The sequence below is a fragment of the Triplophysa dalaica genome, chromosome 2 (genome assembly GCF_015846415.1).
Source record: "Triplophysa dalaica isolate WHDGS20190420 chromosome 2, ASM1584641v1, whole genome shotgun sequence".
In the NCBI taxonomy this organism is placed as follows: Eukaryota; Metazoa; Chordata; class Actinopteri; order Cypriniformes; family Nemacheilidae; genus Triplophysa; species Triplophysa dalaica.
This window is the reverse complement of record NC_079543.1, coordinates 13302841-13321667: the sequence shown is the minus strand read 5'-3', so window position 1 is coordinate 13321667 and position 18827 is coordinate 13302841. Positions and strand designations below refer to the sequence as shown.

At 39.5% G+C, this 18827-nt stretch overlaps 2 protein-coding genes across 4 annotated transcripts; one reads left to right on the top strand and one right to left on the bottom strand.

Moving 5' to 3' along the window:
• Positions 1 to 8131: 8131 nt before the first annotated feature.
• On the bottom strand, positions 8132 to 10672 carry cldng (claudin g). 3 transcript variants are annotated; one of them, XM_056771160.1, is made up of 2 exons: positions 10577 to 10672; positions 8132 to 8763 (listed from the first exon to the last, which is right to left on the bottom strand). In XM_056771160.1, the coding sequence occupies exons 1-2, from the start codon at positions 10584 to 10586 to the stop codon at positions 8132 to 8134; spliced, it is 642 nt and encodes a 213-aa protein (XP_056627138.1). In that variant the 5' UTR covers positions 10587 to 10672. The 3 variants fall into 3 exon arrangements, with proteins under 3 accessions (XP_056627138.1, XP_056627147.1, XP_056627157.1); XM_056771169.1 differs by lacking the exon at positions 10577 to 10672 and adding an exon at positions 8959 to 9290; XM_056771179.1 differs by lacking the exon at positions 10577 to 10672 and adding an exon at positions 9053 to 9290.
• znf654 (zinc finger protein 654) lies at positions 9664 to 18626 on the top strand. Its single transcript, XM_056771147.1, has 9 exons — positions 9664 to 9804; positions 10595 to 10740; positions 11377 to 11458; positions 11539 to 11674; positions 12306 to 12508; positions 12665 to 12801; positions 12909 to 13050; positions 13711 to 17473; positions 17560 to 18626. Exons 1-9 carry the CDS (start codon positions 9679 to 9681, stop codon positions 17568 to 17570), a joined length of 4746 nt encoding a protein of 1581 aa, XP_056627125.1. The 5' UTR covers positions 9664 to 9678; the 3' UTR covers positions 17571 to 18626.
• Positions 18627 to 18827: the final 201 nt, after the last annotated feature.

The following is an 18827-nucleotide window of genomic DNA, read 5'->3' as shown; positions in this document are numbered from 1 at the left end:
TTAGATTAACACTAACCTGTCAACATGTCTTCTTGCTAATAGAGAATATATAGGGGTGAGCGATGAGCTAAATGTTAGCCTATATCATCATACGGAGTCATTTTATCGAACAACATACTTCACAGTCAAGTTATATTAATTTTAATATTTTTATCATATCAAAAGTTAATGGCACTAAAATTTCATAATTATTGTGTTAATTTTCAATATTACAAAAAATAATAGTAGCTTAAGAAATGGATATCAAGCTTACTGATGACAAGAATCACAAATAATAATAGAACAAAGGCACATAAGAAATCGACCTACTTGAAAAACCTTAAGCACTGAATAATATTGTATAAAGTAATCAAATATTCAATACATAGCTTTCAATATAAATTCAACATCCATTCTTATGTATTTTACTAAAGTGATTCAGTCAAGGACAGTAAATTACGTTCGGTTGTTTGATTAACATTATTGACACAATGGCGACAGCAGCTTTATTAGCAGCTTCTGTCACTTTAAGACCAAGTGCGCTGTGCAAACCGTCTCAAGTTCACCATGGTATCAAAACGAGCATTTACAAAATGAATCCTCTCCTGCTGCTTATTGTGCCTGAGCAGTTTAAAATAATTTGTATCTATACCACAATGCTTAAATACGTGCTTAAATTAAAAACTTACATCATGATGATGGCGCAGCACAATTGACATATTTCTACCGGACACATTAGCACTATCGCCACTGCCAGTACTTTAGGCGAATAGTTTGATCAAACACAAAAGCAATATCATACATCCATCAAGTTAATAATCAAACTTAACAGTTAACGTTACCTGAAATATGTGGGGTCGATGATGACGCTGTGTCTTTATCATCAGCTCCAACATCCACCACTCCGTGATCATCAGCTTTAGTAAAATAACCCGATAGTTTTGGGATTTTACTGAGTAGCTCATGTTTCCTCTGCTGTTTAGCTTTTAAAAAAATCATTTTTTGAGCCCCACTCGCACATTTTTTTTTTAAGATGACATTTTTAGCTGTCGAAGACTGTTTTTTGCGTGGCAATTTTAAGAATAGTCAAGAATGAAGTGAAGAGTGGAGGCGATTGATTGGTTGATGCGTAGGCTATATTCTAATAAGGCGCAGGCAGCCATCGCCTGATAGGCCTAAGCTGAATTGTTGTATATAAAATAAATGCATTTGATTTGGTATATCAAATTCAAACGTGACGTTTCAATTCACCGTGCCCTGCTGCCCACGGGGGTTTGATTGACATGCGACCTGACCAATCATAACGCGAATGCTCAATTTTGTTAATAATATTAATGAGAATGATTCCATGATAATGCATGGAATATACGGCAAAGTGCTAGTAAATAACAGGGCTAATTTGTGGGGGGCGTGGTAAGGCTTTGGCAATCAGATGGCTAGTAGTAATCAATCTGCTCCACAGCCAATCACGGGCCCCCTCCTTGCTCGGGCCCCGGGGCTTTAGCCCCGCCTAGCCCTATTGTTAATGCGGCCATGTATGCAACTAAAATGACATCAATTAGTTTTGTATTACAGTAGTAAATGTTTCTTTTGTGAATTCTTCATTGACATAATTATTCAACCCCTTAAAGACTACCACTCTGAAGAACAGAGGTTCAATGAAGTGTTTTCAATCAGGTATTGAAAACACCTGTGGATGTCAGGGAGCAGCAATAAAGCCTAATAAGCACCAATTAGGCAGCTTTAAAATGACTGTGATACTCAGCTCCTTCTAGACATTTACTGGTGTGGTTACAAACATGGTGAGGTCAAGAGAATGGTCCAGGAAGACAAGAGAACAGGTGATTACTCTTCACAGGAAGGGCAATGGCTATAAGAAGATTGCAAAGATGTTAAACATACCAAGAGACACCATAGGAAGCATCATTCGCAAATTCAAGGCAAAGGGCACTGTTGAAATGCTACCTGGTCGTGGCAGAAAGAAGATGCTGACTTCGACTGCTGTGCGCTACCTGAAGCGTAGAGTGGAGAAAAGTCCCTGTGTGACTGCTGAGGAACTGAGAAAAGATTTGTCAGATGTGGGTACTGAAGTTTCTGCTCAGACAATACGGAGCCCCCTGCGTAATGAAGGCCTCCATGCCAGAACTCCCAGGCGCACCCCCTTGCTGTCCCCAAAGAATAAGAAGAGTCGACTGCAGTATGCCAAAAGTCATGTGGACAAACCACAGAAGTTTTGGGATAGTGTTCTGTGGACTGATGAAACAAAATTAGAACTGTTTGGGCCCATGGATCAACGCTATGTTTGGAGGAGGAAGAACAAGGCCTATGAAGAAAAGAACACCTTGCCTGCTGTGAAGCATGGCGGGGGGTCAATCATGCTTTGGGGCTGTTTTGCTTCTGCAGGTACTGGGAAGCTTCAGCTTGTGCAAGGTACCATGAATTCTCTTCAGTACCATGAGATATTGGATGACAATGTGATGCAGTCCGTCACAAACCTGAGGCTTGGAAGACGTTGGACCTTTCAACAGGACAATGATCCCAAGCATACCTCCAAGTCCACTAGAGCGTGGTTGCAGATTAAAGGCTGGAACATTTTGAAGTGGCCATCGCAGTCACCAGACTTGAATCCGATTGAGAACCTCTGGTGGGACTTAAAGAAAGCAGTTGCAGTGCGCAAGCCTAAGAATGTGACTGAACTGGAGGCTTTTGCCCATGATGAATGGGCGAAGATACCTGTAGATCGCTGCAAGACACTTGTGTCAAGCTATGCTTCACGTTTAAAAGCTGTTATAACTGTAAAAGGATGTTGTACTAAGTACTAAGATTGAATGTCACTTGGGGGTTGAATAAAACTGATAATGATGTGAGCTCAGAAAAGACATTTGTGGTTATTTCATAATAAATGTTATGTTATATTTGTCTGACCTACACGTGCCTCTTTGATTTAATTGTAAGCAGGATGACTGAATGATCATAATCCATGTCAAACCGACAAAAACAATCAATTTCAGTGGGGGTTGAATAATTTTGAACACAACTGTATCTAGATCTAATCTATCTATAAATACGATACATGTACAAAAAGAAAAGCCAAAATATTGTTTCAGTTTGATATTTTATTTTCTTAACAAATAACATCTCAAACTAACAGAAATGAAGGTACAATATATTCACCATCTGGCCCATATGGACACTGTAGATCAAAAGGCTTGTAGAACCTCAGAGCATTCGCTTTAAGTTCACTCAACTCATAGTTTCTCTGTACTTTAAATGCATGATGATGCTCTGAAAAATGTTCAGTGAAAAGCTTGACAACAACAGAATAATTGCCTCTCTGCATGCATCTCCTTCAAGCTGTTGTCCAATGTCTAGCCTTCTTTTGAGATTTGGTCCTCCTGTTTCAGAAACCTCAGAGCAAACACGTTTTGGGTTCTTTCTTGACAACGTTTTAAGGCACCAGGAGACGAACCCTGTTCCCTTTACTGGATCATAGAAATGTTCCTGTTAGAAAGAAAAGAGAAAACATTTAAATATGATCATGAATGTTTCATTTAATGTCATACTATTATTTTATATATAAAAATAGCATACATACACATGCAAATTAAGAACTATTATTCTTACATGTCCCTTTGCTGAAAAAGGGCAGGAAAAAGAGTAACAATGCCCATGGCATAAGTCTCACGCTGTTTGCGGTTGGGGATCCTCCTAAAATTTTATTTAAAAAACAGAAATATAAATTGCACAGCAAAATGTAAAGCCTTGTGTTTTTCACCAAAAAGGATATTTTTTCAAGGTTTAACAAAGTTTCTTTATAGTGGAGATGGTGGTCTAGTGGGTTAAACCACTGAACTGGTAAATCACAGGTTGCTGGTTCAATCCAAGCAGCCACCACCAGTGTGTCCTTGAGCAAGACACTTTACTCCATGTTGCTCCAGGGGGACTGTCCCTGTAATAAGTGCACTGTAAGTCGCTTTGGATAAAAGCGTCTGCCAAATGACTAAATGTAAATGTAAATGTAAATGTAAATAGGCAGCTGTTTGTATTGTAACTGTGCACTGAAATCTTACCCGTAAGTCTCAGTCATGTGATTGACAACAATATTCACAAATTGGCATCTGGTGCTTTAAAGTCTTTGTTGTCTGGTATTCTGCAAGCACATCCTCACCAACAGATTGTTTTTCTAGGGCATCTTGGACATTCTGATTAAGCACAGTAAATTTCACTACTAAGTGACAAGTAAAGCAATTATTACATGGCAAATTTACCCTTTGGAAATACATACCTGTTTTGCTTTTTCAGAATTCAAGGCTTCTTTACTGCTGGCCCTTGCTGATTGAAAGTGCACTGTTGGTTCTCTCTCCTCATAGTCAGTGGAAGAGACTGAAAGAGTATCAGTGCAAGTGCTTTGGGTTGAGGATCTTGTTAGCGAAATCACTGAAACAAAAAGTAAAAAACAATTTTCATGTTTAAACAAATTTCCAAACAAAATAACAACGGTAAAATTAAGAAAACCACACGTATGTAACATTGTGTCTCTATAGTTTTGTGAATTGTTTTGTCAATATTATTCATTTGTTACATTTCTTATTTAAGATAATTTCAATAAGTAGCTACTATATGAACAAGAGTAAATGTGTTTATCTTTCCCAAATACATTTCACTCCGAAATGACTATTGCTACACTAAAGTCCTTGAAATAATGTCTGAATTTTCATATTTACCCACAGGCAGGCCAGCAGAAATTTCTTCCAGACATCTTATAGTTAAGCATAAATTTGGACTGGCTTCAATTAGTTCTTGGAAGATGTCCTCCTCCACACTGGTGTCCGTGTCATCAAAGACTTTAAGAACTGCAGTTGTAGCAAGCCCAAATTTGCTTTGAACTGGAAAATAATTGTATCACATGAACATAAATATGAAAAAATATCATGGCAGGAGACAAATCTGGACATTTAATGTCAGCTAATCACATCATGAAGCGGCTATATGACTGTTTATAGTAAGCAAATTTCTAAACATAAGCACAAGCTACAAATAACTTACCTTCACTGAGAAAATCTTGGAATGTTAAATCATTAAGCAATTTTATACATTTCTTCACACCTTGATACTGAACTTTAACCAACATGACGAAAGCTGTTAAAGAGAAAACAAATCTGTTTAATAAAGTTTGTTCACTTTTATTGTAAATAAAGTATGGTACTGGCAAAAGGCACCACCAATCACTTACATTTACAGCATAAACATGTACAATTTAACATTATTATTTTATTAACCTCAATGTGGAAACCATGTAGCTGAGCAACATTTCATTAACATAAGGAAACGTTAGCAAGACTCAAATAAAATTCCACTTTTAAGAGAGAAAAACAATAGACGAGAAGTGTAAGACGGTTATCATTTTTAAACGGGATGGTTGCTTCAGTTTTAGGTTAAGGGTTTGGGCTTTGTCAGCGCCTCAATGTGATGATAACGATAGAGCGCCACCGTAGTGGCGTAATTGAGTAGCTGCAGTTAACGTTATCGATGATACTTTATAAAAGTACAGCAATTGTTCGTTTACAATAAAACCCCCCACAAAGTTTTGTTATTAGATAATTATCTATGCAGGGAAAAGCCCGAGTTAACTTTAGAAAGTACATTATACTGCCATCGATTTTTTTAACAACGCGTTTTGTCTACTCCAATGCACCACAAAAAAGGCTTAACCGTTGGTCACTGTCGTATCAACCCTGTACGATCACATAATTGTTAAAAGATGTAAGGTCTCACATACACCGTTAAAGTGAACGGAAGAACTTGGCGCCATAGCAGATCAACTGCGCGCTCGTCAGAACACATGGAGAGTTAAATATCATAACAAGGAAATATATAAAATTACAGTGCGCTTTTTCAAAGCTGTTTCCTGATGTATCAGCTTTTAAAATTAGCATTGTTGGGGAAGGGGCGGGCAAGCCGATGATATTTGTGTAAATAACATTAACTAGGACCAACAAAAGTCACGTTATGTGCACGTTTAAAAAAGCCTCTTGTGTTTACGGAGTTCGCTTATAAACTCAGCAAAAAAAGAAACGTCCTCTGACTTTCAACTGTTTTTACTTTCAGTAAACTTAATATGTGTAAATATTTGTATGAACACTAAAAGAGTCAACACCATAAGACATAAACTAAAAATGTTTCACAGACATGTAACTAACAGAAATAGAATAATGTGTCCCTGAATGAAGGTAGGCTCAAAATCAAAAGTACCAGTCAGTATCTGGTGTGGCCACCAGCTGCTTGAAGTACTGCAGTGCATCTCCTCCTCATGGACTGGACCAGATTTGTCAGTTCTTGCTGTGAGATGTTAACCCACTCTTCCACCAAGGCACTTGCAAGTTCCTGGACATTTCTGGGGGGAATGACCCTAGCCCTCACCCTGCGATCCAACAGGTCCCAGACGTGCTCAATGGGATTGAGATCCGGGCTCTTCGCTGGCCGTGGCAGAACACTGACATTGCTGTCATGCAGAAACTCACGCACAGAACGAGCAGTATGGCTGGTGGCATTGTCCTGCTGGAGGATCATGTCTGGATGAGCATGCATAAAGGGTACCACATGAGGGAGGAGGATGTCTTCCCTGTACCGCAAGGCATTGAGATTGCCTGCAATGACAACAAGCTCAGTCCGATGGTGATGTGATATACCGCCCCAGACCATGACGGACCCCCCACCTCCAAATCGATCCCGCTCCAGGGTACAGGCCTCAGTGTAATGCTCATTATTTTGACGATAAACACGAATCCGTCCATCACCCCTGGTGAGACAAAACCGTGACTCATCAGTGAAGAGCACTTTTTGCCACTCCTGTCTGGTCCAGCGAAGGTGGGTTTGTGCCCATAGGCGGCGTTGTTGGTGGTGATGTCTGGTAAGACCTGCCTTACAACAGGCCTACAAGCCCTCAGTCCAGCCTCTCTCAGCCTATTGCGGACAGTCTGAGCACTGATGTAGGGATTGTGTGTTACTGGTGTGACTCGGGCACACCAGTTTCTTGGCCATGGCACGCACATGAGATCTGGCGAAAACGGCTTGTCTCTAATTTCATTAAAAAGTTGACGTTAATCAGAGAAATAAATGCGTGATCTCCCACTAAAAAATAATAAATATTACTAACCCTAGGTTATGTGGAAACTGATCATGATAAACTTTCTTTAAAACAACGTTATTCTTTCCTTTGCAGCGCTGCTCTCGGTCGGTTGTCTGCAGATTGAAACTAACGATAGCGAGCTGAAAATTAACATAAGAAATGTTGATAACAGTAAATATACAATAACAAAGATTTAAGTTATTAAAAATGTATTGCACTGCCGTCACCTCGTGGTTGTCCGCCATCAGTCAAAAAGGAAGTGATACATAATGACCGGAAATTGGATGTACTCGGCTAAAGTGTAATTTAACAACAACTTTGACAACTTTTAACACTGACTTTTTAACTCTAGTAAATTAACATTAAAAAACAACTCAAAACAACACTGGAAATTTTGCGGTGTTCCAGTTTTGTAAATAAATATCTTGTGTTTGATAGAACAAAAATATTATATACAGGTTTGAAACATGTAAATGAAAGAATTTTCATTCTTAGGTGAAATATCCCTTTAAGCTGAAGTATTCGGAGATCTTTGTGCAAAGAACAGGACAAAATTTAGATATTTAATAAACATCTCACCTTCAGAAAACTGCCATAAACCGACCATCTGCAAAGAGTCAACTAGAAAAACAAACATTTGAAATCATTCATGGGTACCTAAATGAACTCACAATGGAGAGGTTTGTGGATGGATATCAAGGTCAGTGAATCATGAACTTTAAAAAGCCCAAGCATGAACCTAACCTAGCAAACAAGCATAGAAATCTAATATTTATGCCATTCATAACACTACCATGACAGCCATAGTCATGACAGAGAGCCCAATACTCATTTTCCACCTTCCACAAACCAAGTGGTTTAATATAATTTTTTTCAGATGAAAGACTACCCCCGATGGATAAAAACAGTATTTTATTTGCACACCTGAATAAACAACAGGACAAAAATAATTTACAGTACTCAAACATTAAAAAAAAAACGAAAAACTTAAACCAAGCACACTTTAAGTCCTACGCATCTTGCTCACACATATTCCAATCGTTCCCTTCCATTTTTAGATGCTGGATTATATCGACCCCGACCGGAGTCTCTTCCACTGGCACAGGAGCTGCAGAGAAGTCCGCCACCAATCAACAGGAGAACCGCTGCCCCCCAGCAAATGAAGATGGCTGCTCCCAACTCCCTCTTCTGAGCCTGAGCTACAAGTGGATTGTAAAAATCTCCAATGATCCTATGGGCGCTCCAACTAGACGGCACCAAACCCAAGACACCCGCAGCAATGAAGAAAACCCCTCCTGCTGTGGCCACCCGAGACTTCGCAAGACTGTCTTCCAAGCAGTTAGTACATTTGCCACCTGCAAAACTGGCAAATATGGCTACTAAACCAACTAGGGCAGCAATGATAAGGATAGCTCGAGAGGCCTGTAGGTCTTGGGAAAGTGCCAGCATGGAGTCATACACTTTACACTGCATTTGGCCAGTGCTCTGCACCACGCAGTTCATCCAGAGTCCCTCCCACATAATCTGCGCAGTCACGATGTTGTTTCCAATAAAAGCGGTTACGCGCCATAGCGGGAGTGCACAGGCTATTATGATACCCAACCAGCCAAGAGTGCCCAGTGTGGTCCCAAGCAACTGCAGCCCTGTAGACATGACTACAAAGAAAAGCAAATCCAGTAAACCATAGGGAAAATTGGCTCTTTAAAGAAAAGTGCTGACAATATAGTTATTTAATACTTTAAACATTCATCAGTTTTACACTACTACGGTTCTAAGTTAAAAGCATAGACCTGAATAAAAGTACAAATCTCGTAAATAAAGAGATCTCTTGACATTTCTAAAACACTTACCTGACTACCAACACTGTAAACAAACTCGTTGTAAATTGTATCTACAACAATTAAATCATTGGAGTTTAAAAATAACTATTAAACTTAACCTTACTGTGCTTTTATGTTATTGTCAACAAGACATAACGTGTGCTTCACGTTGCAATTGGCTAACTCGAAGGAACTTCTTCTTCATACTGGTAATGAGTCTCCATCATTGATTGGCTGATTGACATCTAATTTGCCCAAGAGATTTGTAGTAACGATGGGTTATGATTACGAATAAATTACGTAGTCTTATTATCTAAAGGGTTTCCCGGTTATTCTATGACCTTATGACTTAATTAAACTAAATATTAAAAAGTGCAATAAAACGATAATTTTTAACAAAATAATTAAAGTATCAAATACTAATGTGTATTTCACATGTGGGAGCAAAACTCTAGACAAATAAAACCTGTTATTTATAAATGAGACAATGAAAGTTAATTGGTCAAGTTATTTGTTTTGGGGGTGTTCATTGCAGAAAACTACCTCCCTGTAAGACCAATCAAAAGCTTAAGGTGAGAGAACATCGGGACAAGTGTTTGATCGAAAGGATCAGTATCCAATCACAAGAGAGATGATCTATTCTCAGCGTTTGATTGACAGCATAACCCGCCAATAACATTTCGGAAGGCTGTCCTTAGTTTTATCGTAACATTTCGGTCTCGGTTGTACGCGCTGTGTTAGACAAGCAGTATGGCGGAAGAAGAGTGTGATTTGGAGTTAGACACGTTTAAGAAAGAATTGGACAGTTTGTTAAAGAGTAGTGCAACGGATGAACGCGGACTCCAGAGCAAGACCTATTGTGAACGATTTTGCGAGGTAAGGCGACTGGTCGGACTAAAGCGATTGTGAGATGTAACAGCAAGCAAACTGAGGTATGCTAGTCAGTGTTAGCAGCAGATTCCCCTCCCCCAGTATACAACCACAGTCAGATAAACATCACGTTCCCTCTAATCACAGTGACTACGAGTCTTTTCCAAACGCAGTGAGGTGAAATTTCAAAAGAGCGAAACTGTATTCTCAAGATTTTAATTGGCCGTTGTTACTTTCCTTGAATTGGCTCCATTAGCCTGCTAATCGGCTAACGGTTAGCGTTCCCTAGAAACATTCTAAAACAAGGAATCTGCGAAGGATTGCATATATAACCTTAGAAATGCTGCTGATTAAATAAGAAAACAGTTCAATTCTGTCAGATAAGTTATTGCAGAGATGGCACTGTTTTAAATGTTGTGTTAAAAAACTCGATGCAGTGGACTGCTGTCAGTGTTAGCAGTGTTTGATTTCTTATCAACCAGTGTTCTCAAATAATTTTTTATATCTAGCAAATGTCTAAACGGACAATATAATGGGGTTCATTTCAGTTCACTAAACGTTTACTGAATCGATGAATCTATTCAGACGTGAAAAAATAACTTTTGGATCGTTCCGCGAAAGTTGTTATGTTGTCCAATTTCAGAAGTCAGTTTCGATTCCTCATTAAGTGACAGTCATCAACTATGATCAGGGTGTTGTTGAATCTTTTGGCAGACTTGTGTCTTTTAAGCCAGACAGAAGTAATAGTATATAACTATATTCTTTGTCTATAATTCACCTTTCTTCATTTTTTTAGCTTGTTGTGGAGCAGACAGGACGATGGCAGGTGCCTCTTCCACAGCTCCAGGTGTTGCGGAGTGCCCTGTGTTCTTTTGTACAGAGTGTGGAATCTTTCCCCCCAGAATGTGAGCATGTGCGATACACGCTGAGTAGCCTGGCCCTGTAAGTATGCACTACAGAAGTAGCTTTTGTCCTAAAGTCACTGCAAGCGTTTTCAGAGACATGCTTTTGTGTCACTACCTGAGATATTTCGTTTTATTTGCTGTCCAGCGCACTTTCTTCCTTTTACGTGTGTTTAGGTTTGAAGACATCTGGTTAGCTGGCATTTATATGGAGAACAGGATTTTCGTAAAAAAAGGGTTGAAGTGGAAACATTTTAGTTAAATGTTCTACACTTTGACCTCAAAGTATTACTGTCAAACGTCACACCAAATGTAAATGAAACATAAGAAGCTTGAACACAAGCATTTCATGTAATGTAGAATAATAACTTAATAATATCTATATTAGTCACCTCTAAAATAGGAATTACAATAGATTGTAATGGATTTTAAAGTCTAGGTTGATTTGCCCGAAGGTGGATATCTGACATCAAATGTATTTTTTTGTAAAAGTAGTCTAAACTTACAGCGCAATTCGCTTTTTTTAAATAAAAATGCTTGTGCATACTTGTGCACTTGTGCATTCTCTGTGGGTTTATATGTCACATACATAACGCACAATGTCATAACCATGACACTGGAATTGCCCAATAATGAAATGTAAAAAATATAATCACCTTCATTTTTTAAATTGCAGGAGTGTCTTTGAACTGCTGTTGTTTTTTGGAAAGGAAGAATTTGTGGAGCATCCTTTAAAAGACATTCTAGACTCATTTCAGGTAACTGTTTCTTACAACCTAATATTCTGTGGTGTATTTTTTCAATACATGATTACTTTTTTTTTTTTTCACTGAACTAGGAATGCTACGCAAGCCTGGTAAGGCACCAGAATGTTTACCTGCTGCAGGTTAGGCAGATTGTTAAAGATGGAGGTCCCTGGGCAAACCCTGTACTTCAGGATATTCTCAAGAATTCAGAACTACCACAAAAGGATGGTCTGTCTACTAGGTTTTTGTTCAGAATCAGCTTATTTTGATCAAAGAGTATTGTAGTGCCCTTTAGGGTTGGGCCGATAGCTGATGACATCCTCCAAACCCAAAAAGTGAATCGTTGTGACGCGCTCACACTGTGTGCATGTAAACTTGTCAATGATGACCTGAACTGTGTGCGTCCACGATGGGCGCGAAAACATCAGTGTCACGTGACTTGCGGAGTTAACTAATCACTCAGCCTACACTGGTGGGCTCAAGATCTTCTCGTCTTTCCACTTGGAATAACATCTGGTAAATAATCAAGATGTGCAGGTCGTACATGATTTTTGAATAGTATGCTCACTTGAAAACTGGTCGCAAAATGCGATTTGGTGGCAGCCTGGAGCCCTGATATAATTTTTAATGTTTTGGCAGAAGGCCATCTAGCAAACTGATAAAACCCCTCGCCCCGCCCCCCCCTATGTCATCGTCCATCACGATGTTTCACTGTAGGCATCGCCCAACCCTAAGTGCCTTATCTTATTACTTGGATAGTTCATTATAAGTGGTGTTCTTTGCAGTGTGTACATGGTTAAAGGTTAAATATATATTTATGCTCTAGTCTGATTCGCCTTTCTGCTGTTTTTATTCACAGCGGACCGATATCTGAGCTCAGAAGTGTCTATTTTCTTCGAGCTACGTGTACGTTACCTAGTAGCCTGTGAGAGACTTCCAGAGGCCATTGCACTGGCGAAGAGATGCAGCCAGCACTCTGTAGTAGGGAGGCATCTCTACTTCAAGCAAGCCTACCTCACCTGCCTTTGGAGAGCTTCTTTCCATGAATGCCTCTACAAGGAGGTCAGTCACAGATGATTTGTTTTTGCAACTTGAAATTTCTCACAAAATCTGTTAAAACACAGCCCAATGTATTTTCTTTACTTTACAACATTTAGTATTTAAATACACACTAAAGCTGTGTATAAATATCAACACTTTTTTTTCTGTTGTCTACAGATGGCAAATATTGATGGGAAAGATGCAGTCGAGATACTCTGCATGGTGGAGAATGATGAGAAGGATGATATGGTTTTGACACTGAGTAAAGGCTTCCTTTCTCAGCAGCTTCAGAATGGAGACATGTACTACCTTTGGTAGGTGCCACATTTATTGCTACAAACAATGAGAAGGTTTGCAACAACCAACCTGATCTAAAGAATTTTGTAGATGGAGATATTTTCACTCTATTTTTCTCATCAAGGGATTTGGTCTTCATATGGAGCAAACTGTACCTGCGAGTGAACCGCTTCAAGCAGGGCTTTCTGGAAGAATGCAAACAAATGATTCTGTCAGTCACCAACATAAAAGCAGTTTTTCCATTCATGAAGGTGATTTTGGAAGAGGTAAGATAATACACTTTTTATCCCCTGTGGATTTAATGAATATATATATATATATATTGTCCCTAAAGTAATCAGATTACAGTACTCTGTGCTATTCAGTTATCTATATTTGAAATCTCCCTTTGAAATGAAGGACAATTTGCATCTATGCTGGGTTAGTCGGTAGCCAGGTCAGCATCTCATTGACATAATTTCAGTTTTTCAGAAATCTTAAACATTTAAATGTCAGTCAAAGGTGCCCTAGAACCTTTAGCTTTCCCAAATTCTTTAAAATATCTAATTTTGTGTTCAACTGACAAAAAAAAAATATATATAACTCGATTTTTCTACTATGGTAGTGAATTATGTCCTAGAATTGAAAATTGCTAACATTGATGTAAGACCGAATTACATTTTTTGGCTAAACTATCCCTTTTAAATTGCGTCATGCATTCCAGCCGCAAATTCCAGTTTGCTATCTGTTTTTTTTTACTCTCTTTAGTGAAAGTTGATGTAAGGTAAGTGATAATCCCAAACTGGTTTTTGCGATTGGGATTGTACACTCTTAATGTATAGACACAATTTTTTTAAAATATTCAAGCAAATTTTTTCTTCCTGTTGTAAATTAGCTTTATAAAATTGGTGGTTTAATTTTGATAAAATCTGATTTTATGATTTCAGCTGGGAAAAGATGGCCTGGGGTTTTGTGTGGAGCTTTGTGCAAGAGCCTTGCAGTCTGACCTAAAGAATGACCCAGTGACCAAGTCCATCCTGTACAAGACCATTGCACACCTTCTCCCTAATGACCTAGAGTTCTGTAGGGCTTGTGCGCTGCTGGTGTTCTTACTGGAGCGAACCGTTGAGTCGTACAGGACTGTATTCCTCCTATACACTCACCCCGATCAAGAGTACCATGCTGACACCAGTCCTTTGGTGAACAATGTGCGCTATGAAGTTCTCCAGATCCTTAAGAAAGGATTGTTATTTGATCCTGAGCTCTGGAGCCTTTTGAACATTGAAACACACTGTCTGAGGCTAATAAACGACAAGGTTGCTAAAGCTGCCTTGTGCGATATCATGCACCAGGACAATTGGACGCGAAGCTTTTGTATGAAAGGCTTTTGTCACTGTCGAACTGATGACACGGCAAGGACCTTCACTCATGTAGATAAGCCCACTAACAGAAACGACCAAGAAGTGGAGTTGGTTGAAACACTGGTTACTCCTGCCTCAGGTGAAACGTCTTCCAAGGCTCCAGGGAGGAAGCGTGGCAGGAAACCAGGGTCAAAACTTGTGAAATATCCAGATCCATGTCCAGTCCGTCAGTCATTAAGGCAAATCGACGTGGCCAAAAATCATACAAGGCAGCTTAATAGCAGGCTTCAGAGATTTCTTGCCCGACAGGCAGAGGGCACAACTCGCAGGGGTAGAAAACCACAGTGGCTTTTGGAGGAGTTGGCTGCTCAGGCAGAAAACAGTGTGCCTCAACAAGGCAAGAAACGAGGAAGGAAACCAAAGCAGTCAGATGTCTTAAAGGAGATTTTAGTTGATCCTCCAGTCAATGAAATCCCATTGAAATTTTCTTACCCTGATAATGAAGTTGAACTCTCTTCTGAGACTGAGGCCTCACTTTTTTCCACAGAGACCCCTCAAGTGACTGAAAGCAGCACTGACAAAACCAAAACTGCACCTCAAGAGGTCTCAAGATCGCCACCTAACACTAGTAGTTCTCTTCTCAAGTTGCTATCAGTAGAAACTTCGGCATGTAAAAAGAAAGACTACAGAGTCATGGAAGAAGTTGTTTTCACGGAACAAGGCCTTTCAATCATTCAAAAATTCCATACATATTCAAGAGTGACCGAAGAAATAACAGTTGGAATATTACCCAGAGATCAAGAAGATATGCCAGACGCTAATGAATTCAAGAAAGAAAGACTTGTGCAGTCCGCTGAAGGTACCACACAGACTTATGCTACACAAATCCCAGCTATACATTTAGAGACCTCCATACCTGTTGAAGCTGTTTCTGGGCGAACAGAAGAATTAATTGTAGAACCAAAAGCTAATCTTGATGTATTAAGTCCCCAAACTATTAACACCAAATGCCCAGAAAACACCTTCAGTCCTTCAGAAAATGTTAATGTTGATCTTCCACCAGAAGTGACAAATTTCACCGCATCCGATATCATTCCTGTACCTGGTAGAATGCCATTGAACACAACAACTGAGAACATGAGAACTGAGGATGCTCCTGCAGTTCTCACTGAAGTGACAAGTGTCCCCGATGATGCAGTGGCTGCTTTGAGTAAAACTGAGGTTCCTGCTTCCTCTGAAATCGTACACAAAGATACCACAATGTCTGAGTTGCCAGCAGGGCTACAATCACCTGCTGAGGTGTTGCAGGATACGCATAAAGATGTCGATAATCGTCTCCCTGACCTCATCTCAACAAGTGTTGGCAGTGAGCGGCTTTCGACAAAATGCAGCCTTTGTAATAAAGAAACCAAATACCAGTACATTCTGCGGCATGCAATGTGGCATTACCGCACTGACAGAAAGTGTATGTTCTGTCATAAACGCTACACGCATGGGCGAAGCCCCTCAGTCCATTTTAAACTGCACATTCAGGAACTGAAAAAATCCAATGGACGGTTCAAAGAAAATTTTTGCAAGAGTGAAACTGAACTACCGGAGACGGCCAAACAAAAACTGCTTAAACGTATGAATCGGTCAGTGCAGAATAAGTTTAGAAACATTAAAATGAGGTTAAACAGTAACTTAAACATTGGAGATATGCACAAGGAAAAGCATGGTTCAGAGTCCCAAGTAAGACTGCGGACAAGGTTAGCTAAGAATTCCGAACCCACAAATACATTGGAAGAAGAAGAAGAAGTGGAGAAGGTTTGTAGGAAGAAACGACGATTAAGGAGAGTTTTGGCACAGAAATCAAAATCCATAGATGAGAACAAGAAGTTCAGAATGAGACTTGCAAGGAAGAGAGCAAAGACTATGCAGGCTCCAGAGGAAGAGGATTCCAATACCTCAGGCAACTCGGGTAATAGATTAAATGGAATGATCAGGAAAAGGAAAGTAAGAAAGGTGAAAAAAGAGGAAGATGCCTCCGATGAAAAGACTGAAACATTGTCAACAGAAGACAGCAGTCAGCAGAAAATTGAGTTTATTAAACATGCAGATAAGAATGCACCGGCTGATGTTGTCAAGACTGAATCTGGGAATGTAGAGTTAACTAACCTTGATGGCAAAGAAATAATCGAAACAGAAATAAGAGGAAACAATTCAACGATGCTGAACTCTGCCAAGACGCTTCTGCAAGGGGACCATAAAAAGGATGTAGTAGCTGTAAAGAAGAGAAGGATAAGTCCAAAGGTTGTTTCTGAGAAACAAGAACACAAAGAGAATGCTTCAGCCGCTAAGGAGATCAATACGATAGGGCAGAAAAATGGGACTCAGACTAAGCCTAAACAACGCTCCACATTATTCCAAGGAAAGAGAACGGGAGCATCTACAGAGGTGAGATGCCCTGTGGAGATTTGTACCTTTAGTGCAAAGTCAATCCTCGTCCTCTCCCATGTGCTTTCACACCACCACGGCGACAAGAAAGCACTTGTATTCTTTTTTAATTTCGGAAAGGAAAAATGTCTTTTCTGCAGCAGAAAGGTTTGTAATGCCCAGCATTTTTTTGACCATGTGATGTGTCACAGAGGTGAGCTGAAGCACCCATGCTACCATCATGGTTGCAAGGAAAGGTTCCAAACACGTGTTGAGCTCAGTGATCACATGTTAGGCCATCATCCATTGAGAGCCATCTGCTGCTTCCCTGGTTGCCCTATGCAAGTTGATAGTATTCTGCACCTGTATAAACATGAAAGAACACATTATAGACTTGATGCAAATTTGGAACAAAATTTACTCCCTATTAAAGTAGAACTAACTCAGGATGGTACGGAGCCAGCGACACATTCTTCAAAAGGTATATTAATTCATGACGCAGTAAAGCACAATGGTCCGGCGAATCAGGATGATGATGTTAAACATTTGGTCTTAAATAAGGGCGCTGTAAATTACAGTAGCAAGAACAGTAGCCTTATTAATGGACATAGCGAGAGTGACAAAGAAGTTCCAGACAAACCTTCCAATACAGCCACTAAGAAGCAGGAACCACCAGTGTCAGGAAAACCTGCCACTAAACAATTCATTCGACCTCCTCCATCGGCGTATCTGGATGAGTCTTACCTTAGCATGCCAAAGCGCTGGAAGGAACCACAGGCCGGCTCAAAGTTATTGAGTGCTGTGTCAAGCGGAGTCACAAACACTAACAGGCAGCGTTGCTCTCGATGTTTTGAGTCTTTCAGCAGTGAGGAGGAGCTCCAAATACACAAGGATAAATGCACATCCCTATTTGGCTTCGATTCAGATGATGAAGGTAAGTAGTCTGTAAATTTAAGTCAGTTGTTGTAGTAACAGGAAGGCCATCATTTAAATTTTGATGTTTTATTTTTGTTTTTATAGGTGCCTCCTGAGAAGCAAGGAATTTTTACTGAGAAGACATCTAAACGCTGCTGTAGGCAATCAGGAGTTCTTTTACAATTTTTTCTTCTGTCACATGAGACACTGTGGCAAACTATGTGGGAAAGAAACTCATTCACTGAAGTCCAGTATTACTGGTCTGCTCCTTGATTTCAGAGCGAAGTTCGAGTGCCGTTTTCTCATTGTAAAAGATCTGATGTTTGAAATCTGCTTCCTTTAGAATCATGACTGTTGGGAGTACAGGGATTTTTATTTGGACAAAAGCAATGGTTATCTGGTTTATCAGCCAAACAGTAGCCAAACTGTAAAATATTTTAAACAGTTTGTTTTGTTTTTGAAACTGTCATCAGTTGACACGCTTTACTAACTTAATTCTGCTTGTCTTCTCAATTCCGGGTTAAGGAGCCACAAGGGCCGTGACATTAAGAGAGATCTTGTTTTTGTTGTTTGATAAAGCAGACAATATTGTGTCCAGTCTAATGTTTCTAAGCAATGTTTTTTTTTTTTATTGGCTCAGTGAATACCAGTGGTATGTAAGCCACTTCAAGCCTGGAAAATAACGCAAGCACACTTGAAGTATGATCTTTATTTATTATTTTTAAGACGTCATATTGAAAAGATTAATTGCATACTTTGCAAATGTCATTTTTGCTTGAGTATAATTCGGTTGACACTTTGAACAGTCTTTCAGTGAAGAACTTTTACATCATTTGGAAACACCTAATGATCTGTTGGCCTCCAACCAGCCATAAGTACTGGTCTCTAGGCTCTCAAGATTGCAGATTCTCTATGTGCCACCTGGCCTGTTTGAATATTGAGATTACATATTCCTAAATGACTTTGGACTGAGATCGTAAGGGGAGAATTAATTTGTCTCGGAAAGAGGCATGTTTGAAATGGTTCTGTTGACAAACAGTCTAATTTATTACATTTTGTTTTGTATTTTATGTAAATGTATAAAGTGTTTAAATAGTATATGGTTGAATTGGGTGGTTGGGTTTATATATCGAGAACATTTTTGTGCTGGTTAATAAACATTTGAAACGGGAGTTAAGTTCTTTGGTATGCTGTAAATTTGTGTGATTGTTAATATTATATGCAGAGAAAATAGATGATGCAAATACGGGGCTCTCAAGTCTTGCTTATTCACTGCGAGACACGCATTTCAGCCTGTTCACACGCCACACCTTGATTTCTCACGCTGAGAAATAAGAGATGACTCGTCCCGCTTTATACAATTAATGGACAAG